At 38.4% G+C, this 20,560-nt stretch overlaps 1 protein-coding gene and 1 pseudogene across 1 annotated transcript in view; both read right to left on the bottom strand.

Moving 5' to 3' along the window:
* Positions 1 to 20,560, bottom strand: part of FGD4 (FYVE, RhoGEF and PH domain containing 4) — a 234,369-nt gene that overhangs the window by 108,525 nt on the left and 105,284 nt on the right. Inside the window, exon 2 of the mRNA XM_036759654.1 lies at positions 3,876 to 4,037. Coding sequence (XP_036615549.1) covers positions 3,876 to 4,037 — 162 coding nt within the window. The remainder of the gene's footprint in view (positions 1 to 3,875; positions 4,038 to 20,560) is intronic.
* Positions 13,885 to 14,720, bottom strand: LOC118850098 (annotated as a pseudogene).

The following is a 20,560-nucleotide window of genomic DNA, read 5'->3' as shown; positions in this document are numbered from 1 at the left end:
CAGATTTATTTCTGTGTTATAATTTCAAAAAAGATTAACTATTTTCTTACTACCCTCCTCACCTCAAATTCTAAATATTTAAATCAATACTAATTTTGTACTTCTTAGGTTTGTACTTAAAGCTCCATGGTACTTGATATTAATCTAAAAAACACAAACATACACACATGTGCACACATACACACACACACTCTCCTCTCTCTGAACTTTAGACAACAAAAATATCTATTATCCTTTCATTGTCTTTCATCCCCCCAAAAGAGAGACCCCATACAAAGTTAATAGATCTAATAAACAGACCTACTTAGGCTTTCTCAGAATGATCATTTTTATAGACCACCTAAGGACTTGCAAATCAAAACTCTGTAACACAAAAACTGATATATGCTAAACACAGACATCTCTTTCCTACCTTACAAAATACTTAAAAAACTATTTTACAATTCAATGAACTTCATTTCTGTAGCAGTGCTTCTATCTCTTTTTACCAAGTAAGTCTGCCTAGGCAGTATGGTATAGTAGAGAACCAGCCTAAGAGTTTGTAAGACCTGGGTTTAAGTCTAACAAATACTGGGTATGTGACTTAGTCTTAGTGCCCCAGGCAGCTGTTTAAGACTATAAGTTGTATATCTTACACCCTATACCATGATAGGTACATTATTTACACATATAGGGTGGTATCACATAAGCAAATTAGGAAAGCAAGGAATAATTTTCCTCCAAACAAGAGACAGAGAAAGCATTACAAAATATAAAATGAATTATTCAGTGATATTTCCAAATTAAATTTAAAAAGGTTTTGCACCAAAAAAACCCAATGCAATCAAGATAGAAGGAAAACAGAAAGCTAGGAAACAATTTTTACAGCAAGTGTCTCCAATAAAGGTCTCATTTCTCAAATACATAGAGAAATGAGTCAAATTTAAAAGAATACTAGTCGTTCTCCAATTGATAAATGGCCAAAAGTTATGAATAGTCAGTTTTGAGCTGAAGCAATCAAATATATCTATAGTCCTATGAAAAAATGCTCTAAATCACTGAGAAATGCTAATGAGAACAACCCTGTGTGTACCACCTCATACTTATCAGATTGGCTAATATGACAGAAAAGGCAAATGATGAATGCTGGAGAAGATATGGGAAAATTGGGACACTGATGCACTGTTGGAGAGCAATTTGGAATTGTACCGAAAGAGCAATCAAACTGTACATACCCTATGATCCAACCATACCACTACTAGACTAGGTCTATATCCCCAAAAACAATATAAAAAAGGGAAAAGGACCTTCACGTACAAAAATACTAACAGCAACTCTTTCTGTGGTGGCAAAGAATTGGAAATTGAGTGAATGTTCATCAACCGTGGAATGGCTGAAGAAGTTTTGGGCTATGATTGTGATGGAATTGGGCTATAAGAAATAACAAGCAGGACGATCTCAGAAAAATCTAAACTTGTATGCTGTTTCAACAATCTGGCTAGCAGCTTCTGTGGGGGTGTAAGATCCATCAACAACCAGCACCCAGAAAGCTGCCAACATGCTGTAAAAGCACAGGTTCTTTTGATCTGCTTCACTAAGGAAAGCAACATTAAGAGGTTGACAAGCTTACTTTAATCCAGCATACAAATATCATTCACTTATTTAAGGGAAAAAACCAGCACCCTGAACTTCAGAGCAAAATACAAACAAAGTACAAACATCGACAGACAGACCTTGTCTGATTCAAATCCCAATACATAGTTACCAGAATTTAACAAAGTCTCAGCATCCGGGTTACAATCTGGAGGGCTCTTTGCTACAGCTGCCTGGAGTCTCTGCATCAGCACCACCACAAATGAGAGCCCCTAAACAAATTACAAACATCAACAGACAGACCAAATACAGATTTATAGTTACCAACATCTAGGTACAGCCCAGGAGCTCATAACGAGGGCTGGCCCAGAATCACTCTCGCCACCACTGCTGTGGGTAAGAGCTCCAAAAACGAGAAAGTCAACCCCTGGTTTTATATCTTTTTCAGGGTCCAAATGTGTGACTCACCCACATGACCTAGAATTGTCACAAAGAGGCGACTTAAACCCACGTGGTCTAAAAGCCTCTGATGTCCCAAACATATCACTCAAACTCATGTGTAAATTAGGCCCTCCCCTGAGGCAAGGAGGCCACCAAGGACTCCCAAATCTAATCAAGGAAACAAAGGCCAAACTCTTCAAGGGCTAAGCACTTGAACTAAGTGCTAAGAGCCCATTTTGCTTACCAACACACTCCACCCCTTGTTCCAGGATACATAATCTAATCAGCCATGTATCCTGGAATATACACTGTGATCCAATTATGCAGGAAACTAAAACATATTCACAACAAAGCAAAACATATCATTCAGTGACATTCCCAAATATTTGTTTACAATACAAACATGACCCACCCCTAGGTCCCAGCAAGATAATCTCTTCAATCAATCATTCCCAAAATACTTGTTTAAAATTCAAATGTCCACCCCTAGGTCAAAGCAAGTTAACCTCTTTAGCTCATAAAGTACTTCTTGAGCATCACCCTGCCATTGCAGGCTTTTTCCCAGTACCCTGAAGCATGGGCATGTGTGTTGGTAAGCAAAATGGGCTCTTAGCACTTAGTTCAACCAAGTGCCCTTGAAGAGTTTGGCTTTTGTTTCCTTTGAGTAATTCAGTGTATTTCATTGCATCTTACTAGGTGCTAAGCCCCAGGCCCAAACCCCTATGAGGTGTAAAACCTATGTGGGTATGGATTGGTAACTGCGGTGGGGCCCAAGGTGGGGCTAACTGAGGGGAAGTGCTAACTCCAGCACCAATCAGAGGAGCCTAAGTTCTGGTCATTCAGATGAAGTTTGATGCTGTCTGAAATGCTTTAAGAAGAGAAGACAGAGTCATTTGCGCAGGGCTCTCACTCTCGGTGGTGCTGATGCAGAGACTCCAGGCAGCTGTAGCAAAGAGCCCTCCAGATTGTAAGCCAGACACTGAGACTTTGTTGAACTCTGGTAACTATGTATTGGGATTTGAATCAGACAAGGTCTGTCTGTCGATGTTTGTACTTTGTTTGTATTTTGCTCTGAAGTTCAGGGTGCTGGTTTTTTCCCCCGAACTAAGTGAATGATATTTGTATGCTGGATTAAACTAAGCTTGTCAACCCCTTAACGTTGCTTTCCTTAGTGAAGCAGATCAAAAGAACCTGTGCTTTTACAGCATGTTGGCAGCTTTCTGGGTGCTGGTTGTTGGTGGATCTTACACCCCCACAGAAGCTGCTAGCCGGACTGTTGAAACATATGCACTGATGCAAAGTGAAGTGAACAGAACCAGGAGAACATTGTACATAGTAACAACAATTCTCTACAACAATCAATTAAGATTGACTTAGTTTTTCTCAGAAATACAAACCAAGACAAGTCTAAAAGACTCATGATGGAAAATGCTATCCACATCCAGAGAAAGAACTGATGGAGTCTGAATATAGATCAAATCACACTATTTTCACTTTTTTTGCCTTTTATTCTGTTTCTTCTTTCACAACATGACTAATATGGATATATGTTTAACATGATTGTGTGTGTATGTGTGTACTATATCAAATTGCTTACAGCCTTAGGGAAAAAGGAAGTAGAGAGAAAATCTAGAACTCAAAATTTTATATAAAAAACTGATGTTAAAAATTGTCTTTACACGTAACTGGGGAAAAAATAAAATAGTCTACTAAAAGAAAAAGGCTGAAAGTTATAGATAAGTTTCCAGTTTACATTGGTAGAGGGAGTTTCTTCACTGGGAGTTACCCATATTAAATGAGAAATAGGTTCAGATCCCAAAACAAACTTACCTAACCCAAGTGCAACCCATACGTGAACTTACCTTGTGGCTTTGGACTTGCAGCTGAATATGGGAACACTTTGATTGGTGCTTTTCCATTTATTCCCTGAGCCTCATCACATACATTCTGATTAACTGGTATGTCTGTCTTGCTGGATGGGCAAGGTGATGAAACTATAATGATCCTTGGACAGGAACTGCTGGCTGAGGAAGTACAGAAAAAATGGGTTGTAAATCATTTCAGCAACATACCTCATTCTTACAGTACTTTTCTTCTATTCCAACCAAAATAAAAATAATCATATAGCCATGGTAGTGTCAAGATATTATCATGAGACATCCTGTTTTCTAGAGCTAAGGCTCCCAGCAAGGTGGGCCATGAGCTTGGCATAACAACAATCCTTTTTGCTTACCCTCTGGATGATCTCAGGGATAGCAAAATCCCAACATTGTTTCATAGAATCACTGTATTGCTTTGACCAACACCAGGTATTCTCTGACCGCGGACAAGCACCTCCTGCATCCATGTTCCAGCCATGAAGCCTGGCTTCGTGAAACTTGTTTCATTGTTGATATTACATTGTCAGGATTTACATCTCACTGCATAGTCATCTGCTTAAGTACCGAGATTTACCCCTACTGCTTTGGGTTACCCCCATAGGGGAGGCTGGCAAATGTGTCCAGTTTCCCTCCTTGCTTGCAAGCCGTTTCGCTCACCATAGAAAATAAACTTCTGTCTTAGTGTCTGCAAAGTTATTCTTGCCTACTCTGTCTGTTTGGCTCCAGCCTCTCCAGGCCAAGAGATTCTTTGTCCAGTTGACAGCAGAAATGTAGTAATGATTATATTTCATGGCAAAAAAGGTTTTTTCTTCTTCTCTGGTAATATACTCAGTAATTCCTTAGTTGATTTCTCCTCGTGGCAAAAAGCAGGATAATAAAATTCTACTGTTATTACTCACAACTTCCCAAGAACATATTTCTTAGAAATGTGCCACAGTCTGATGAGCTTTGCACATGTTGCCCATGAGAGTTACTTTTCATCCTAAAATTTTTTTTAAACATTTGGTGTTCTGAGGAACATTACTGCTTCATAATAATGCAGAATTTTTGATCTATGTGTGGATATCAAGAATTGACACAATGTTACCTTAGTTTTGAAAAACATTTTATTATTCAGATAGTATTTCAGTTATAGATCTAGGAGGGACTTTGAAGCTATCCAGTCTGACCCCATCATTTTATAGATGAGGAACCTGAGGCACAGACCTGTTTAAATAAACTGCCCACCATAATACAGGGAATAACCGGCAGATTTGAACCAATATCCTCAACTCCAGATAAGAACTCTTTTTCATTGTAATTTTCATTCATTTTCATTTTCACACTGCCTCTCATAACTACCTTCAATCAGAGAATATTATATCCAGCCTGGAAGAGAACTTAGAGATTATCTAATCAAGATGTATCAAACTCCCAACCAGAACCAAAATAAAACATAACTGGGAAATGTTTAACGAAACAAATAAATTTTAAGATGGAGCTGATGGTTAGATTTGAGTTTGACATCACTTATCTAATCCAGTCTTCTCCTTTTACACATAAAGAAACTGACAGGCATGTGGTCATTTCATTTGCCCAGTGTCACGAAGGAAATAAGTGACAGAGCCAGGATTCAGGGCCAAGTCTATGACTCCAAACCTAGTACATTTTCCACTGCACTAGACTATGTTTTTTGTTTTTCGACGCTTAATGCACACATATTGATTTTAATTAGGAACAAAAAGATTAAGATGAATACCTGCTCTATTCTGATCAACACACCAATGTGTCTGGCATTCTCTCAGGCAACTTCCATGAGAAGAAATTTACTTAGAAGGTTGGTTCATGACTACTTACAACACTACTACTCTGACTTCTCTAGAAGCAAAAATAAACAAAATGCAAACATAAAGAACCATTATGTATGTGCATATGCTCATGAATGCAAATATATACATTAATAATGTAGATAGATATATACGTGTTGGTGTTGTTCAGTCGTTTCAGTCGTGTCTGACTCTTTATGACCCCATTTAGGGTTTTCCTGGCAAAGATACTGGAGTAGTCTGCCATTTCCTTCTCCAGCTCATTTTATAAAAGAAGAACTGAAGCAAACAGGATTAAGTGACTTCCCAGGTGACATAGCTACAAAGTGTCTAAGGCCAGACAAAACTAGTTGAAATAATTAACAACTATAGCAAAGTTGAGAGATATAAAATAAAACCACATAAAGCATCAGCATTTCTACATATTACTAACAAAGTCCACCAACAAGAGATGAAAACAGAAATTCCATTTAAAATAACTGTAGACAATATAAAATACTTCAGAATCTACCTGCCAAGATAAACCATGGAACTATACAAACACAATTACAAAACAGACATAAAGTCTGATCTAAACATCTGGAAAAAATATCATATACTTATGGCAAAGCCGAAATAATAAAAATGACAATTCAACCTAAATTAATTTGCTTATTCAGTGCTATGCCAACCAAACTACCAAAAATTTACTTTATAGAGCTAGAAAAAATAATAAAATTCATCTGCAAGAACAAAAGGTCAGGACTATTCAAGGGAATTAATGAAAACAAATGTGAAAGAAGGTGGCCTAGCCACACCAGTTGTCAAACTATATTATACAGCGTTAATCATCAAAACAATCTGGCATCGGCTAAGAAACAGAGAGGTGGATCAGGGGAATGTATTAGGTTCACAATACACAGTACTAAATAACCATAGTAATCTAATGCTTGATAAACTCAAAGACTTCAGCTTCCAGGATAAAAACTCACTATTTGACAAAAACTACCGGGAAAACTAAAAAGCCATTTGGCAGAAACTAGGAATAGACCAAAATTTTAAAATACCAAGATATGGTCAAAATGTATATATGACCAGGAAGCCACTGGTGTTTACTGAATTACAGGGTGATATGATCAGATCTGAGCATTCAGGAAAATCACTTTAGTAGCTGAAGGAATGATTAGAGATAACTTGGGAAAATAAATCTTTGCAACAAATTATTCTAATAAAGATCTCATTTAAAAGATACATAGCTTTGTTCTCAAAGAGGACCAAAATGACATCACCATGTTATATTCAAGTTACAGTGTGTTTTAACTGTGGCTCATCAGACGAGCTTAGAAGTCTCTAGCACAGTTAGGGCACAAATAGTCTATGTGAACATTTGAGGTAGATTCTCTAAATTTGAGTGTCTTATACTTATTTTGAGCTACTGCAATTGTGCTTTGTGCATAGAACACAACACCTATGTGGGTATGTATGCTGGGCAGTCCCCTTTACCAGTGTCTTCCATGTCACGCAATCAATTTCAAAGTTCTTCATAGAGATCTTGAGAGTGTCCTTGTATCATTTCTTCTGTCCATCATGTGAGCACTTGTCTTGTGAGAGTTCTCCATAAAATAATCTTTTAGGTGAGTATACATTTGGCATTCAAACATCATGGCTGGCCCACGAGAGTTGTACTCTCTTCAGCAAAGTTTGAATGTTCAGCAGTTTAGGTCAAGAAAGGATCTCAGTATCTAGTACCTTATCCTGTCAGGTCATCGACACAATCTTCCCAACACAATTAAATAAAAGCAATTTAGTTTCCTGAGATGGCCCTAGGCTTCACTGGCATAAAACAATAAAGACAGCACAACAAGTATATAGACCATCAGTGTGGCAGTCAATCAGGAAGGTAGTCACGTTTTATTCCTCTCCCACACCTTCCTTCGGAGCCTCCCAAACACTGAGCTAGCTCTAGCAATGTGTGCATCAACTCATTATCGATTTATACATCTCTGGAAAAGATACTGCCAACGCAAGTGAACTTATTCACAGTATTCAAAACTTTTCCATTTGCTATAACTGATGGTTCCATGTATGGATGGCATGGTGTTGCTGGTGGAACATCTGTGTTTGCTTGGTGTTAACTGTCAGGCCAAAATTAGGACTTGCAGCAAAAAATCAATCCACACTTGGTTGCATCTCACCTTCAGAGGCTGCACTGAGTGCACAATCATCTACAAAGAAAAAAATCATGCACCAACTCTCTCTTCCCTTCAGTCCAAGATACATATGGAACTGATTTAAATTATAAGATTAAGAGTCATTCTCCAATAGATAAACGGTCAAGGATATGATCAAGTATTTTTCAAAGGAAGAAATCAAAGCTGCCAACAATCACATGGAAATGCTCTAAATCACTAATAATTAGAAAAATACAAATTAAAGCAACTTTGACGTTCAACCTCTTACCTATTTGACCGGGAGAGATGATTGAAAAGGAAAATGATAATGTTGGCAAATCTGTGGGAAAACAGGCACACTATGAACTGATAAAACAGCTATAACTTGGCCCAGCCATTCTGGGAAGCAATTTGATATTATGCCCAGAAAACTATCAAACATTGCACACCCTTTGACACAGCTATACCACTGTTGAGGGGGAAAAGAAACCCAGGGATGCAGGGATCCCAAACCAAAGTTCCCAGGGTGAGGCTGCCTGGAATGAATTCATGGATCCAAACATTCTTTAAGTCAATGAGGCAAAGATTTATTATGCTTTACAGTGGACAAGGGTTCTTAGGGAATCTGCAACCCTAAAGAGGTGCAGGGGGAATTTTTATAGAAGCTTCTAGGGGACTAAAGGGGGGGGAAATGTCAGTTAGGTGTTTGGGGGTGGGATTAGGGAGTGGTTAAGGTGTGGTTAGGGAGTGGTTGGTTCTTAAAGGAACATGCACATTTAGTATCTACTGCGCAGGTATATTACTCACAGTGGGGTTACTAGGGGTGTGGTTTTTACTGTGAAACTTCACTGAGTTCACTACTGGTAGGGGCCAAAGGGAATCTCTATATAGTTTCTCATCTAGTGTCTTGTTAAACAAAATACTATGTCTAAGATACATGTTAGAAAGGTCAGTGAATAGTAAATATGGTTATGACTCAGTGTACAGTCAATTATCAGCATCTGGAAATCAATCTATAATTGGGCATAGCTGCTTACTGAGGAAGAAGCAGAGATAAGTTAGTTGGGGGATGCTGCCCTTTAGCTAGAGAGAGACTGCCTGAGAGAGAATATGTTTTGAGAACTGGATGTGTTTTGGAATTGGGATTCTGGCATGGGTACCCAAGCAGAGGCTGTTAGAATTAGGGTCCAAGCACAAGCACCCCATCACCACTAATAGACCTATTCCCTGAAACAAACCAAAGAAAAAGGAAAAAGATCAAATTTTTAAAACAGGGGTCAGAGAAGCAGGACAACTTGTTCCACATCAATCAACATTGCCCATAACTTGGCCACTCTTGCTTTCCTGAACACAACATGCTTTTCTAGAAGACTAAAATATGTTGATATTTTAAGTCACACTAATTCGTACCTGGATGATATCTTCCCCAAGTCACTCTCTCCTGACCTGCCACTGCCTGGGGAAACTGAAGAGCAGGAAAAAGGATATGTATTCAAAAGACCAAAATTTCCCTGTCACCCCCGCAGAAGGTGCAGCCATTGTGCTGTATCCCTTTGCAGTTCTATATCACAAGTAGGATCCTCAGGAAACTACAGAGAAATCCTACCTTAAGAGGAACAAACTATCTATCTAGTTCCTGTGATGGACAGAAACTCAGCAGCCTGTTGGCCCCATAAAACCTAATGGGTATCATGAGACTTTAGACAAAAGGGAATGAAGCCCATTCCCTTCTTACCCCCAACACCCAAGTACTTCTAGATGAACAGAACCTTTGGACAATAGTTATTTAATGAGAGAAGACACCTGAGGTTGACAAGAGTCTAATTAGCCATGTACTCCAGTATAAATAGAGCTATTCTTTCTTTTCCCTAGAGACCTTTAATCCTGTGGGAATCTTGCTTAACTGTTGCTGCTTCTCTCTTTGGTATCCTGTTTTTCCAAGATGCTTGTACATAACTGCCTCTTCACATAGGAATAGAGCACATTCCATCTCCAGTCACCATGACTTTTCAGTCTGTACTTCATGCTTAGAATGCCTCTCCCTAGGTCATTCAAGTGCCATCACCTTCAAGAGACCTTTCCCAATTTCCCAACTTGTTGGTAGCCACTTTATATTATTGCTCAGTCTTGGATTTACATATATATGTACACACTGTCCCCAGTAGAACGGAAATTCCTTTGGGATACAGTCTTACTTCTATTTCTTCTCACCTTGCTCTAGCAGCATCTAGTCTTTCAGAAACATAAAAACTTCATGTTGTCCTAGGGAGAGTTTCCTCCCCCCGGAAATCTAAGAAAAACCTCTTTCAGCTTTTCCCGAAAGGGTTCCCTGTGGAACCCTTTGTTCATTAAAGTCCTTTTTTGGAATGCATTACAATTTCCACAGAACATAAAACTAAAATAACCTGTTATACAATCAGTCACAAATATAGTCCTGGTTTGGGGGGGGGGCCGATTTTTGGCCCACACACATAACAATATTGTCCAAAACATATTCTTGACTAATCTAGTTATGGCTCTGACTAGCCATAACAAGGAATTTTTACTCCTGAGGCACTGGGAGGAGATACAGGTCAAGGTACAAGGGGGAAAGTCTACTCTAGACTTTCGAACTAGACTACTCTAGTTATGCTTTTCTTTTGAAATGTTGATGAATTTTATTTTCTCAAATATCACTCCTTCTTTAGCTCCTACAAAAATTTTGCCTATTAGATCTAAGTAGTAAAAGAGAAGGTATGAGCAGAATTTCGTCCCCATTGGAGAAAATCTGAACTGAAATGCTCTATAACTTCTGTCAACGTGACTTTTAAATGAAAATGGTCAACACAACAAAATTGAGGCCTTTAATCAGGGCATGGGAGTTGCAGCTCAGGATACCACATAGGAAGTACCAGGGTACCCCAGTAGAGGGCTGGGAACAGGGTTTATATAGGTAATAAGGCAGAAGGAATGATGAGGCTGTAGGTAAGAGAGGTTAGGAATCTCAGTTTCACAAAGTAAGTTGTTTTGTATAATGAACAAAAGTCCATGAAGAAAGTTTAAAAATCTCTGTAGGGGAGAGTTTGAGAGATCTATAAAACAATCAGAGGCTGGAAGAGATTAATTTAATTTGCCACAAACTGAAGTTACTACATCAGATTGTCATTTTTAGCATTCCTCTTAAATGTTTCTCAATAAAATACATAATCATTAAACATGTTATAGCAAAAAGGGGACTCAGCTGGGAGTTAACAGACTTGGATTTTAATTTAATTAACTGTCACTGTGTGACCTTAGGCAAATCACTTAACTTCTTAGGACCTTGGTTAACTCATCTGCAAAATACAGGAATTAGACTAATATCATTTCATTCTGACTTTTTTCTTATATACATACACAAAAGGTACTGTGGTATTGAAGAGGTCAAGGGACTATATGTTTTTAGGGGTGCTCGAGACCCCAAAATACCAACATGCCGGATCCTGCTCGAATGAATTTTACTCAAGCCTTCTCACAGCCAAAGAGAAACAAAGTTTATTAAAGATTCGCCATATTGGGTTGTCTTAAGAAATCTCACCCTTTGTGATGCTTGTTTTCACAAGTAAGCCAGATTCCATCTTGGAATCTGAGCACCTTCATGGAGGCAAAATGAAACTTATATACAGGAAGATTGTGGGAGGAATCTAGGGTGGTCCTGGGGTGATGGGAGGAGGAGTTTAGGGAGGGTCTTGAGGAGGAGTCTAAGGAGGATCTTGACGGGACTGGGATGAGGTCAGACTAAAGGAACCAGAATGGATTTAGGGTGGAAAGTAGCTGACAGCTACCTGGAGATAACAGACAATGTAGGGCTAGGCTAGTTTAAGGGTAACAGATTTGGGCATAGACACTTTGACAAGTTCAAGGGTGGAAACTAGCCAGACAATGTAGGGGTAGGCTAGGTAACTCTTAAATCTAAAGATTTGGGCCTAGCAATAATGAAAGGCTTATAGCCTCAGGCAAATGCCTCATCTAGTGGGAAGATTCAAGATGATTTTAAGGGGACTCCCACAATCTGAACCTCATCAGTATACTGAGAAAAGAACATATAGTGGAGCCAGAAAGACATGAATTCAAGCGTGAATCGGACACATAGTGTTCCAGGAAACTAAGTTGTTGAGATGGTATTGGCTTGCCAATGAAATCACAGATTTGGTCCCTATTAGATAAGATTAGAAAGATATATAGATATAAATTATGACTGTATTCCAATGATCTATTACTAAGGCTTGCTCTGATCCAAAATTATTTCCTCACCAACTTTGCTGTTATACAATTTAATTTTGTGATGTCTTTTTTGCATTTTCTTTTCCTTTCACAACCCATATATATTAATGATAAAAAAAAAAGCAAAATAAATATAAAACAGAAGATTTCTATATAAATGGGTTGCAGGTGAGGATATACTGCCATTAGTAGTCCAGAGAGAATCAATCACTCTCATTCCTCCTCTATAACAAAGTAATCTGGGAGACCCTTATCTTGCTGAATGGGGCTGTGGCAATCTTTGTACATTCGGTTCACTTATAATAACTCAGTAACAATAACTAATATTCCTATAGTAGAAACCATATAGGAATAGACCCACGACCAACTCAACTCTCAACAAAATCAGTTGGAGACTGTAAGTTTCTTTTCCCATCTGCCATTCACTATTATCTCTGCAGCTTCCCCTGTTTCTCTCCCTATCTTTGATTATTAAGGAATTGCCTCATGCTCAATAATCCTATCACCCTCAACCAGATACTACCCATGATCCACTCCAAGTTTGCCTACCCCTTGCACTGCATCCTTTGAAATGCCTATTGCTAAATAAAAGCAAAACTAAAAACTACACTGGTAGAGAGAGTTTCCAAGTTGAGTTCCCTGTATCACCCAAATCACAGGCTCAATCACTATCTCAATCACTACTCTCCCTTGTTAGAATGTAATGTTCTTGAGAAGCCCAATTATTTTTGTGCTTTTGTTTTTCTATGTTTCTGAAGACTTAGCATAATGCCTAGTACATGGTACTTAATAAATACAATGCTTGCCCATGCAGCAATAAATGTGCTTACTGGATGTTGGTCTGATTAGGAATTGGGACATAGTATTTTAACTCAACCTTATGTCTCCTCTGGTGTCTAGCACAATGTGTTACACACAGCAAGTGTGTAATAAAAGTGTACTGAATTTGATTTTGTCTTAAAAGATCACACCTCCCTCATTCAATAAAATACACTGGGCCTCTATTGGTTCCATAATCAAATATAAAATCCTCTTGTTTGGCTTTTAATCCTGTGTTCTTCCTCCTTTTCTAAGTACGTACACCTTACTCCTTTTTATGTATTCTTGGATTCAGTGCTTTCTTTGCTGTTTCTCACACAGCATCCCGTGGCTGAAATTATTATTTTCTATTATGTTGATAACCCATTGTTAAAGTAAGATCCAGCCGTTTTATTTCCTCATTTAGGCCCCAGCCCCTGTAGAAGGTCAGTTCAGTCTCTGAAGGACATGGCTGATTGATGAGATGTCCCTAACCTTCAGGGAACATACTCATCCATCTTGGGCAGGACACCACTCAACTACAAGACCATGCTTCAGTTTACAATGTAAACAAATCAGTCTGGGTGGGTTCCTTGCCCTGAGGAAATGAGCTCCTACCCTTGTAACACTCCATTAGAATTTAGGATGACCCAAATCCTGAAGAAGAAAACCAACAGAATGATCTGGGGGGAATGGATTCCTGTAGTCCAGATTGCTCATCCTACTGAGTCTTATATTCAAGTCATATTCTCAGCAGGAGGAGCTAAAGACTTCCAGCCCACCTCCTCAATATATGGAATCAATATGCAGAATCATCATCAGTTCCACTGTGCGAATAATGGATCACAATAAATGAGTTCTTTTTTCTAAGAGCTTTTCCTGGTTCCCATACATGATCTGACCTGCATAAAAAGACAACAGGAATTTCTTGAAGGTCAATGGTCTAAAATTCTACATGATCTACACTCACTGGTTCCTTTTTTAGTTAGGATGTACTCAGATGACTTGCTTCAATTTCTTCAATTCATCATACAGGACAAGCAGGAAAGCTCCACCCATGCCTCTAAGAACATTGGACCAGGCAGCCCTGAAGAAAGCTCTGCTACCCTCATCTTTAGCAATCTTCTTCCAGCAGCCAATTGTCCCAGTGTACATGATATCAGCTCCTTTGTGCCCAGACTGCATCATCATTTGCCTCATTTGCCTCCTTACTGTATCAAAAGGATAGGAGACCACCTGAGTGTTCTTCAGATCTGGGAGCATGCCTTTTGCTCTATCATAGATTCCAAAGTAAGCTGCACTGAGACACTGAAAACTTGACACAAGCCACGAATTCCTTCAAACTTGGTCATTTTCACAAGGCAGTCTCCCAGGCCTTTGAATTCTCAGTGCCAGATTTCCCAACATCAGCTGCCAAGCCAGGTCTCGCAAAATCCAAGAGGGAAGACAAAGCAGGTGGCTCCAGATGCACCACCAGAGGCAAGATTGCCAGCAAAATACCTCCAAAACTGTGTGTGCTTGTCCACTCCTCCCAAAGACACCTGCTTATACTTATACTTAAAGACAAAGTTAAGAGCCTGGGTGGGGAAATACCTGATGACATTTGCTAAGTTAACCTGCCAGAAGGAAAGTACCCCTTGTTCCTCTGGAATTCGGATTATACAATCCACTATGCCTTTGTACTGCTTATCTGCAGCAATTTGTTTACTTGCATGCTGCACCTGCAATAGTAGCTTAACTCTCTGGACGGCGGCCACTGCAGTCTTGGAGATGGCAGCGGCGATGCCCCCAGCCAGGAAGTCCTTGGAGAAGGAGATGGCCTGTTCTGTCATGGTTACACAGGGGGAAGGTATTGGAGCAGGAGGAGGAAAGCTGGTGAGAGAGGGCCAAAAGCTGGGGAACCCTCGTCGCTGCTTGCACAGCTGCTTGCTACAGCTCAGACCAAAAGCTACATTTTTCTACTAAGTCATGGAAATGCTGTTTTATTTCATAAATTAAAATTAAATTATATTATTATGAAATTATATTATATAATAAAATTAAATTAAAAATAAAATGACTGTGGGAAATGGGAAACTGGCACAGGCTGCCAAGCATGGCTTGCCCAAACCAAAGAAGGCATGGTACTCCATAAGCAAAGCAGAACTGTAAAAGCAGAAAGGAAGCACAAGCTGCACAATTCCAGAGTCACTTGGATCCTAAATGTTCTAATGGACCACTTGTGTCCAATCTGTGGTGATGCCTTCAAAACTCATATGAGACTGATCAGCCACAGCTGAGGACCCTGTACCCTGACCCCAACATTGTGATGTCTACAAAAATGAAGAACCAACAGCACCAACTGGTATCCAGGCACCAAGATAAGCACTCTGCAAATAACTCATCTGATCCTCACAAGAACCCTAAGAGGTAGCTACTGTTATTACCCCCATTTTTAGTTGAGGAAACTGAGACAAACATAGATTAAGTGATTTGCCTAGGGTCATATAACTGGTCAGTGTTTCAAGCAAGATTTGTACTCAAGTCTTTCTGACTCCAGGACCAGGGCTTTATCCACTGCACTACCAACTGCCTCTGCTTCATCACATCCAGACTCCTCCAGTCACCACTACAACCTCCATTTGGCTCTGTTACTATCTCTGGTTAATGGTGGGAATTCTGATAGAATTTTATGATCTCTCAAACTCCTATGATCTTTTTGGGGAGGGGAGGAAAGAGAAACTCCCCTGAATTACTCTCTCCCCCAACAAGTGATTTTCTCCCAAGGGCTCAGCTGAAGTGCTTTCATCATTAAACTGGCCTGCTGCTGGCTTCATGTTCTGAATTAGTTTGATATTTTATACACAATCTCAGAGCGGTGTATGTGATTCTTTCAAAAAATTACAGTATATTTGCTATGTGGTATCACCTGTCTTTATCCAATGATCAAAATATTTCATTCCTCTCAAACTTATTGGGGCTTTTTTATATATCTAGTTTACATTTTTTATTAATTTATTCAATCAAGTAACTGGGGCTTATATTAGACTGGTGGTAGAAGCCTTAACCTTCATCCTTGGGAAAACATTTAATATTTTTCATGTATACATTTTCAGTAATCTGTTTGATTTTTCATTTATAAGGGCAGCAATCTTTTCTTATTTCTCTGGTATCTTTTTACAACAAAAACACAACATGGACCATGTTGTTGAACTCACTAATTGATTTTAAATTGTGGACAGGTTGGATATTGGGGTATGTAAATAAAGTAAAACTAGAATTTCCTCTTTATCTCTGGTTATAGCCCCTATCTCATGGATGTGTGTTGGTGTGTGTGTGTATTTTAAATACACTGCTGTCTATTTATTTATATAATTCCCTATTGCTCTTCCCCTAGATAACTTTCACTTATAACTATGAAAAACAATTAGGCAAAACCAACCCAAACATAAACACAGTCTGACAACACATGTGATATTTCACACACAAAGTCTCTCTACTACTCCAATGAAAGATAGGCACCTTCCTTTTTCACCCTACATAGGTAAAAGGAGTTCTTCCTCCCTATATTCCTTCATCTTTTCTGCATGCTTATATATGTATGTATTTATGAATATGTAGCATACACACACAAATACATTTTGTTGTTGTTCAGTTATATCCAACTCTTTGTGATCTCATTTGGGGTTTACTTGGCAAAGATACTATAATGGCTTGCCATTTCCTTCTCCAGCTCATTTTAAGGATGAGGAAACTGAGGCAAATAGGGTTATAACTTGCCCAGGATTACACATAACTCCCAAGCACCTAAGGCTGGATTTGAACTCAGGTCCTCTCAGGTCCAGGCCCAGTACTCTAACCACTATAAAATCTGGCTGTCATGTATATATACATACACATGCCCAATGATTAATTTAAAAATTCCCTATCCCTTTTCCTTCCTTCATCAGAAAGCTATCCTTTCTAACAGGAAAAAAAATGGGTAGGGGGAGAAAGCAGTGCTACCAAACTAAACACCACTATATACAGTGTTCCACAATCATATTCACCATCTCTGCAAAGAAGGTGTAAGAGGACTAATTTCCATCCCTCTTCAGGAAACAAGAGATGCGACAGGATTAGTTCTTCCTAAAAGACAACAAAGCTGTCTCCAATACCTGATCGGCCCCTATCTCCCTTGACACAGCTTTCTAGTTACTTCAGGGAATAAAATGTCCCATTCAGATGAAATTGGGGACTCTCCAACTTGGTGAATATTTCAGTCACCACATCCTGCACTGCTGACTAGATATGTTTCCATATGGAGACAATATATTTATATCCCCTCTGAACCCTATCATCATCAAGGGTTATGGAGGGAATCTAATTAGACAAGTCCTGGGAGTGGGTCCATTATGCCTAGACAATCTTAAGAGAAAAAAAGAAAAAGGAAAAGAGCAATACACTGAAGGTAGGGAGAAGGGAAAGGAAGTTTATTTAAAAAATTACATCAAAATTAGGATGTGCAAGTAGATATCAATACAAATAAGAAGGAGGAAGGGAAACGGTGGACACTTGAATCTCAAACTTACGTGCGCTGGTCAAACAAGGTAAGAATACACACACAAAAGTTGGGTACAAAAATACATTTCACTTAATAGGGAAATATAAGGATGTACAAAAATAATTTTTGGCTCTTTTTTGAGGTATCAAAGAATAAGAATCTGAGAAGGTACCCATCCACTGGGGAAAGGTTAAACAAGTTATAGTATATAGATGCTATAAATATATAGATTGCTATAGTAGATAGATTGTGCTATAAGAAATGATGAAGGGATGATTTTAGAGAAAACTGGAAAGATCTGTATAAACTGATTTAGAGTGAAGTAAACAAAACCAGGAAAATAATTTTTTAAAAAAATATGGTAAAGATAAATAAGAACTCTGATCAATGTAATGACCAACCATGATTCCAGAGGACTAATGATCAAAAATGCTACCCACCTCTTCAAAAGTGAACCCAGTACAGAATAATATATATTTTTGGACGCAACCAATGTGGAATGTGTTTTGCTTGACCATAACTATTATAACAAAGTTTTTTGTTTTTCATTCATTCTGAATTGGGAGAGGCTTAAGGAGAAGAAAATGAATTTCTGCTAATTAAAAAATACATGTATGTGTATACACATGCATATATACTTATACACACACACACACACACACACACACACACACACACACACACCTATATAGCTATTTATATAAAACATTTAAAAATCCTAGATCAATATAAGGTTTTCTTTGCAAAGAATATTCTGAAATGTACTAAACCACATAGCTTAATGTTGGGATATCAGTTGCCTACTATCTACTGGATTCAATCCAAAATCCTCTCAGCTTGGTGTCTACCTCCAACCTCACATTTCTTGTTAATGTCACAGCACGACCATCTGATAAAACAACCTACTTGGTGCTTTCTTCCACACACAACTTGCTAATTCCTCACTGAGCCTTTACAAATGCAGTTTTGCTCTTTTTGGAATGCCGTCTTCCTTCTTTCCTTAAACCTAAGTTATAATACCTCTTTCAAAACCTGGCTCAAATTTTATCTGACCTCTTCTAGTTTAAACACATAGAATTTCTCCAGTCTGATGACTTTCCCTCCTCCAAATTCCAATGTCAATTTCACTATAGCATATATTGTTTGCATCAAATGACTGCTTTGCAATTGATCCCAGGACATTTCATATATGTATGTTGTATCTTCCCACGATATTTTTTAAGGAGAGGTTCCTGCTTTATTCCTTTCAAACTAATACAGAATTCAATACAGTAAGTATTTTGTAAGGCTTAACTAATCAGACTCAATCATCCAAGGGGGCTTACGCTCAGATTCACAGTCTAACTTCAGATTAGGCTATAACCTTACCAATATATTGCTATCAGTTCTAACTTAATGATCAGAGAGATAAATGAATGACATCTTTGTCAGACACCAATTCTAACCTAACCTTCAACCAATTGATTGACTGAACAAACAAAAATCCTTCTGAAGTAACAGTAGAAGTTTTTTTGGGTGACAGGCTCCTGATGTACAAAAAAGTTGGTACCTAAAGCTAAGGATAATTATCCCTGAACTGCTAAAAAGGCAGAAACAATGTAGATGATCATAAGAGGCAACACAGTGCAGCAAATAAGGTACTTGAATCAGGAAGATCTGAGTTCAAATCTCCAAAAGTAACCAGCTATATGAACCTTGGTAAGTCACTTTAATTTCTATGACTTGGTTTCATCATCTGTAAAAGGAGGAGGTTAGACTTAATGGCTTCTAAAAGTGTCTTTTGTGATAAATGGTATTCATCTACAGAGAAAAAATTAATGGTGTCTGAATACAGATATTTTTCTTAAGTTTGTCTTTTTCTTTCACAACAGGAGTATTGTACATGTATAACCTATATCAAATTGCTTGCCTTCTGAATGAGGAGGGGAAGGAAGAGGGGGAGAATGTTGAAGATTGTCTTTGCACGTAACTGGGGAAAAATAAAATACTAAATAAAAGCTAAAATAAATAAAGATCCCTTTCAGACTTAAATCTGATATAATAATCCTAAAACCAAGCTTTAGGGTTGCCATACCATGAAGACAAATGGACAGAGTTTTTATTTCAGGTACTTAGTTTTCATCCTCTTAGGTCACAGGAACTGCCAAATTTAGATCAAACCTCTCACTAGCAAATCCTACCCTCCTTTACTCCTGCCAGAATTCATTCATCCATTCAACTACCATTGAGGTACTGTAATAGTAAGGCAATAAACACAACTTCAACAATAATCGTGAATATGCCTATGTAGTTCTGTATCATAAGGTATGAGAGACTCTCCATAAAGAAGGTAAAAGAAGTATAACATTTTTTAAGACACCAGAAAATCATATCCTATAACAAAATATTCAGCTCCCACACCCAGTCAGCCCACTTTATCATAAGAGCAAGGAACTGAGAACACCATATAACAGCCTAGAACCTCGCCATCCCCAAACCTCTCCAACCCCCTGCTGGGGTCTTCCCCAAAACAAACTCAGAGTACAGCTAAGTCAGCCCGTTCAGTTCTAACAATCACGAGGGTGGCCATTAGCAGCTATAACTGCTCGCTTGCGCGCTCTCTCTCTCTCTCTCTCTCTCTCTCTCTGTCTCTCTCTCTCTACATTTTCTGTGACATAACATCCTTTTCGTATCAGGAAGTTCCTCCTACCACATGTGACTTAGGCTTCCTGTGATGTAAGCAGTTCAACTGGCCTATTAATGGGTAGGAAAGATCTTCAAATCTAAATTGCTACTACAGGTACTTCCCTGTACTAGGTAGTGATAATCTTACAAAGACAGCATTCATTCATTCAATCATCCTGTATGAAGGATTTAATATGATCAAAATATCTTAATAGTATATTACAATAATAATTAAAATATGGTCCGTGCATAAATTTACTAGCTAACAAGAAGAATATCATGCATATACAGATATGCAATACTACACAATAATTATATAATTACTATAGTTCCGAATCGTATATGATTAAAATCAGGAAACCAACACTATTAAACATCAGGAAGAGATTAATCACAAGGATGATCAGTGAATAATTCATAGAAAAAGTGGTATTTGAACTGAATCTTGAAGGAAAAGTGGGATTAGAATAGGTAAAAAGGAAGACA

The sequence above is a fragment of the Trichosurus vulpecula genome, chromosome 5 (assembly GCF_011100635.1).
Source record: "Trichosurus vulpecula isolate mTriVul1 chromosome 5, mTriVul1.pri, whole genome shotgun sequence".
Classification (NCBI taxonomy): Eukaryota; Metazoa; Chordata; class Mammalia; order Diprotodontia; family Phalangeridae; genus Trichosurus; species Trichosurus vulpecula.
The sequence above is the reverse complement of the archived record's forward strand: the minus strand, read 5'-3'. Positions and strand labels throughout refer to the sequence as shown.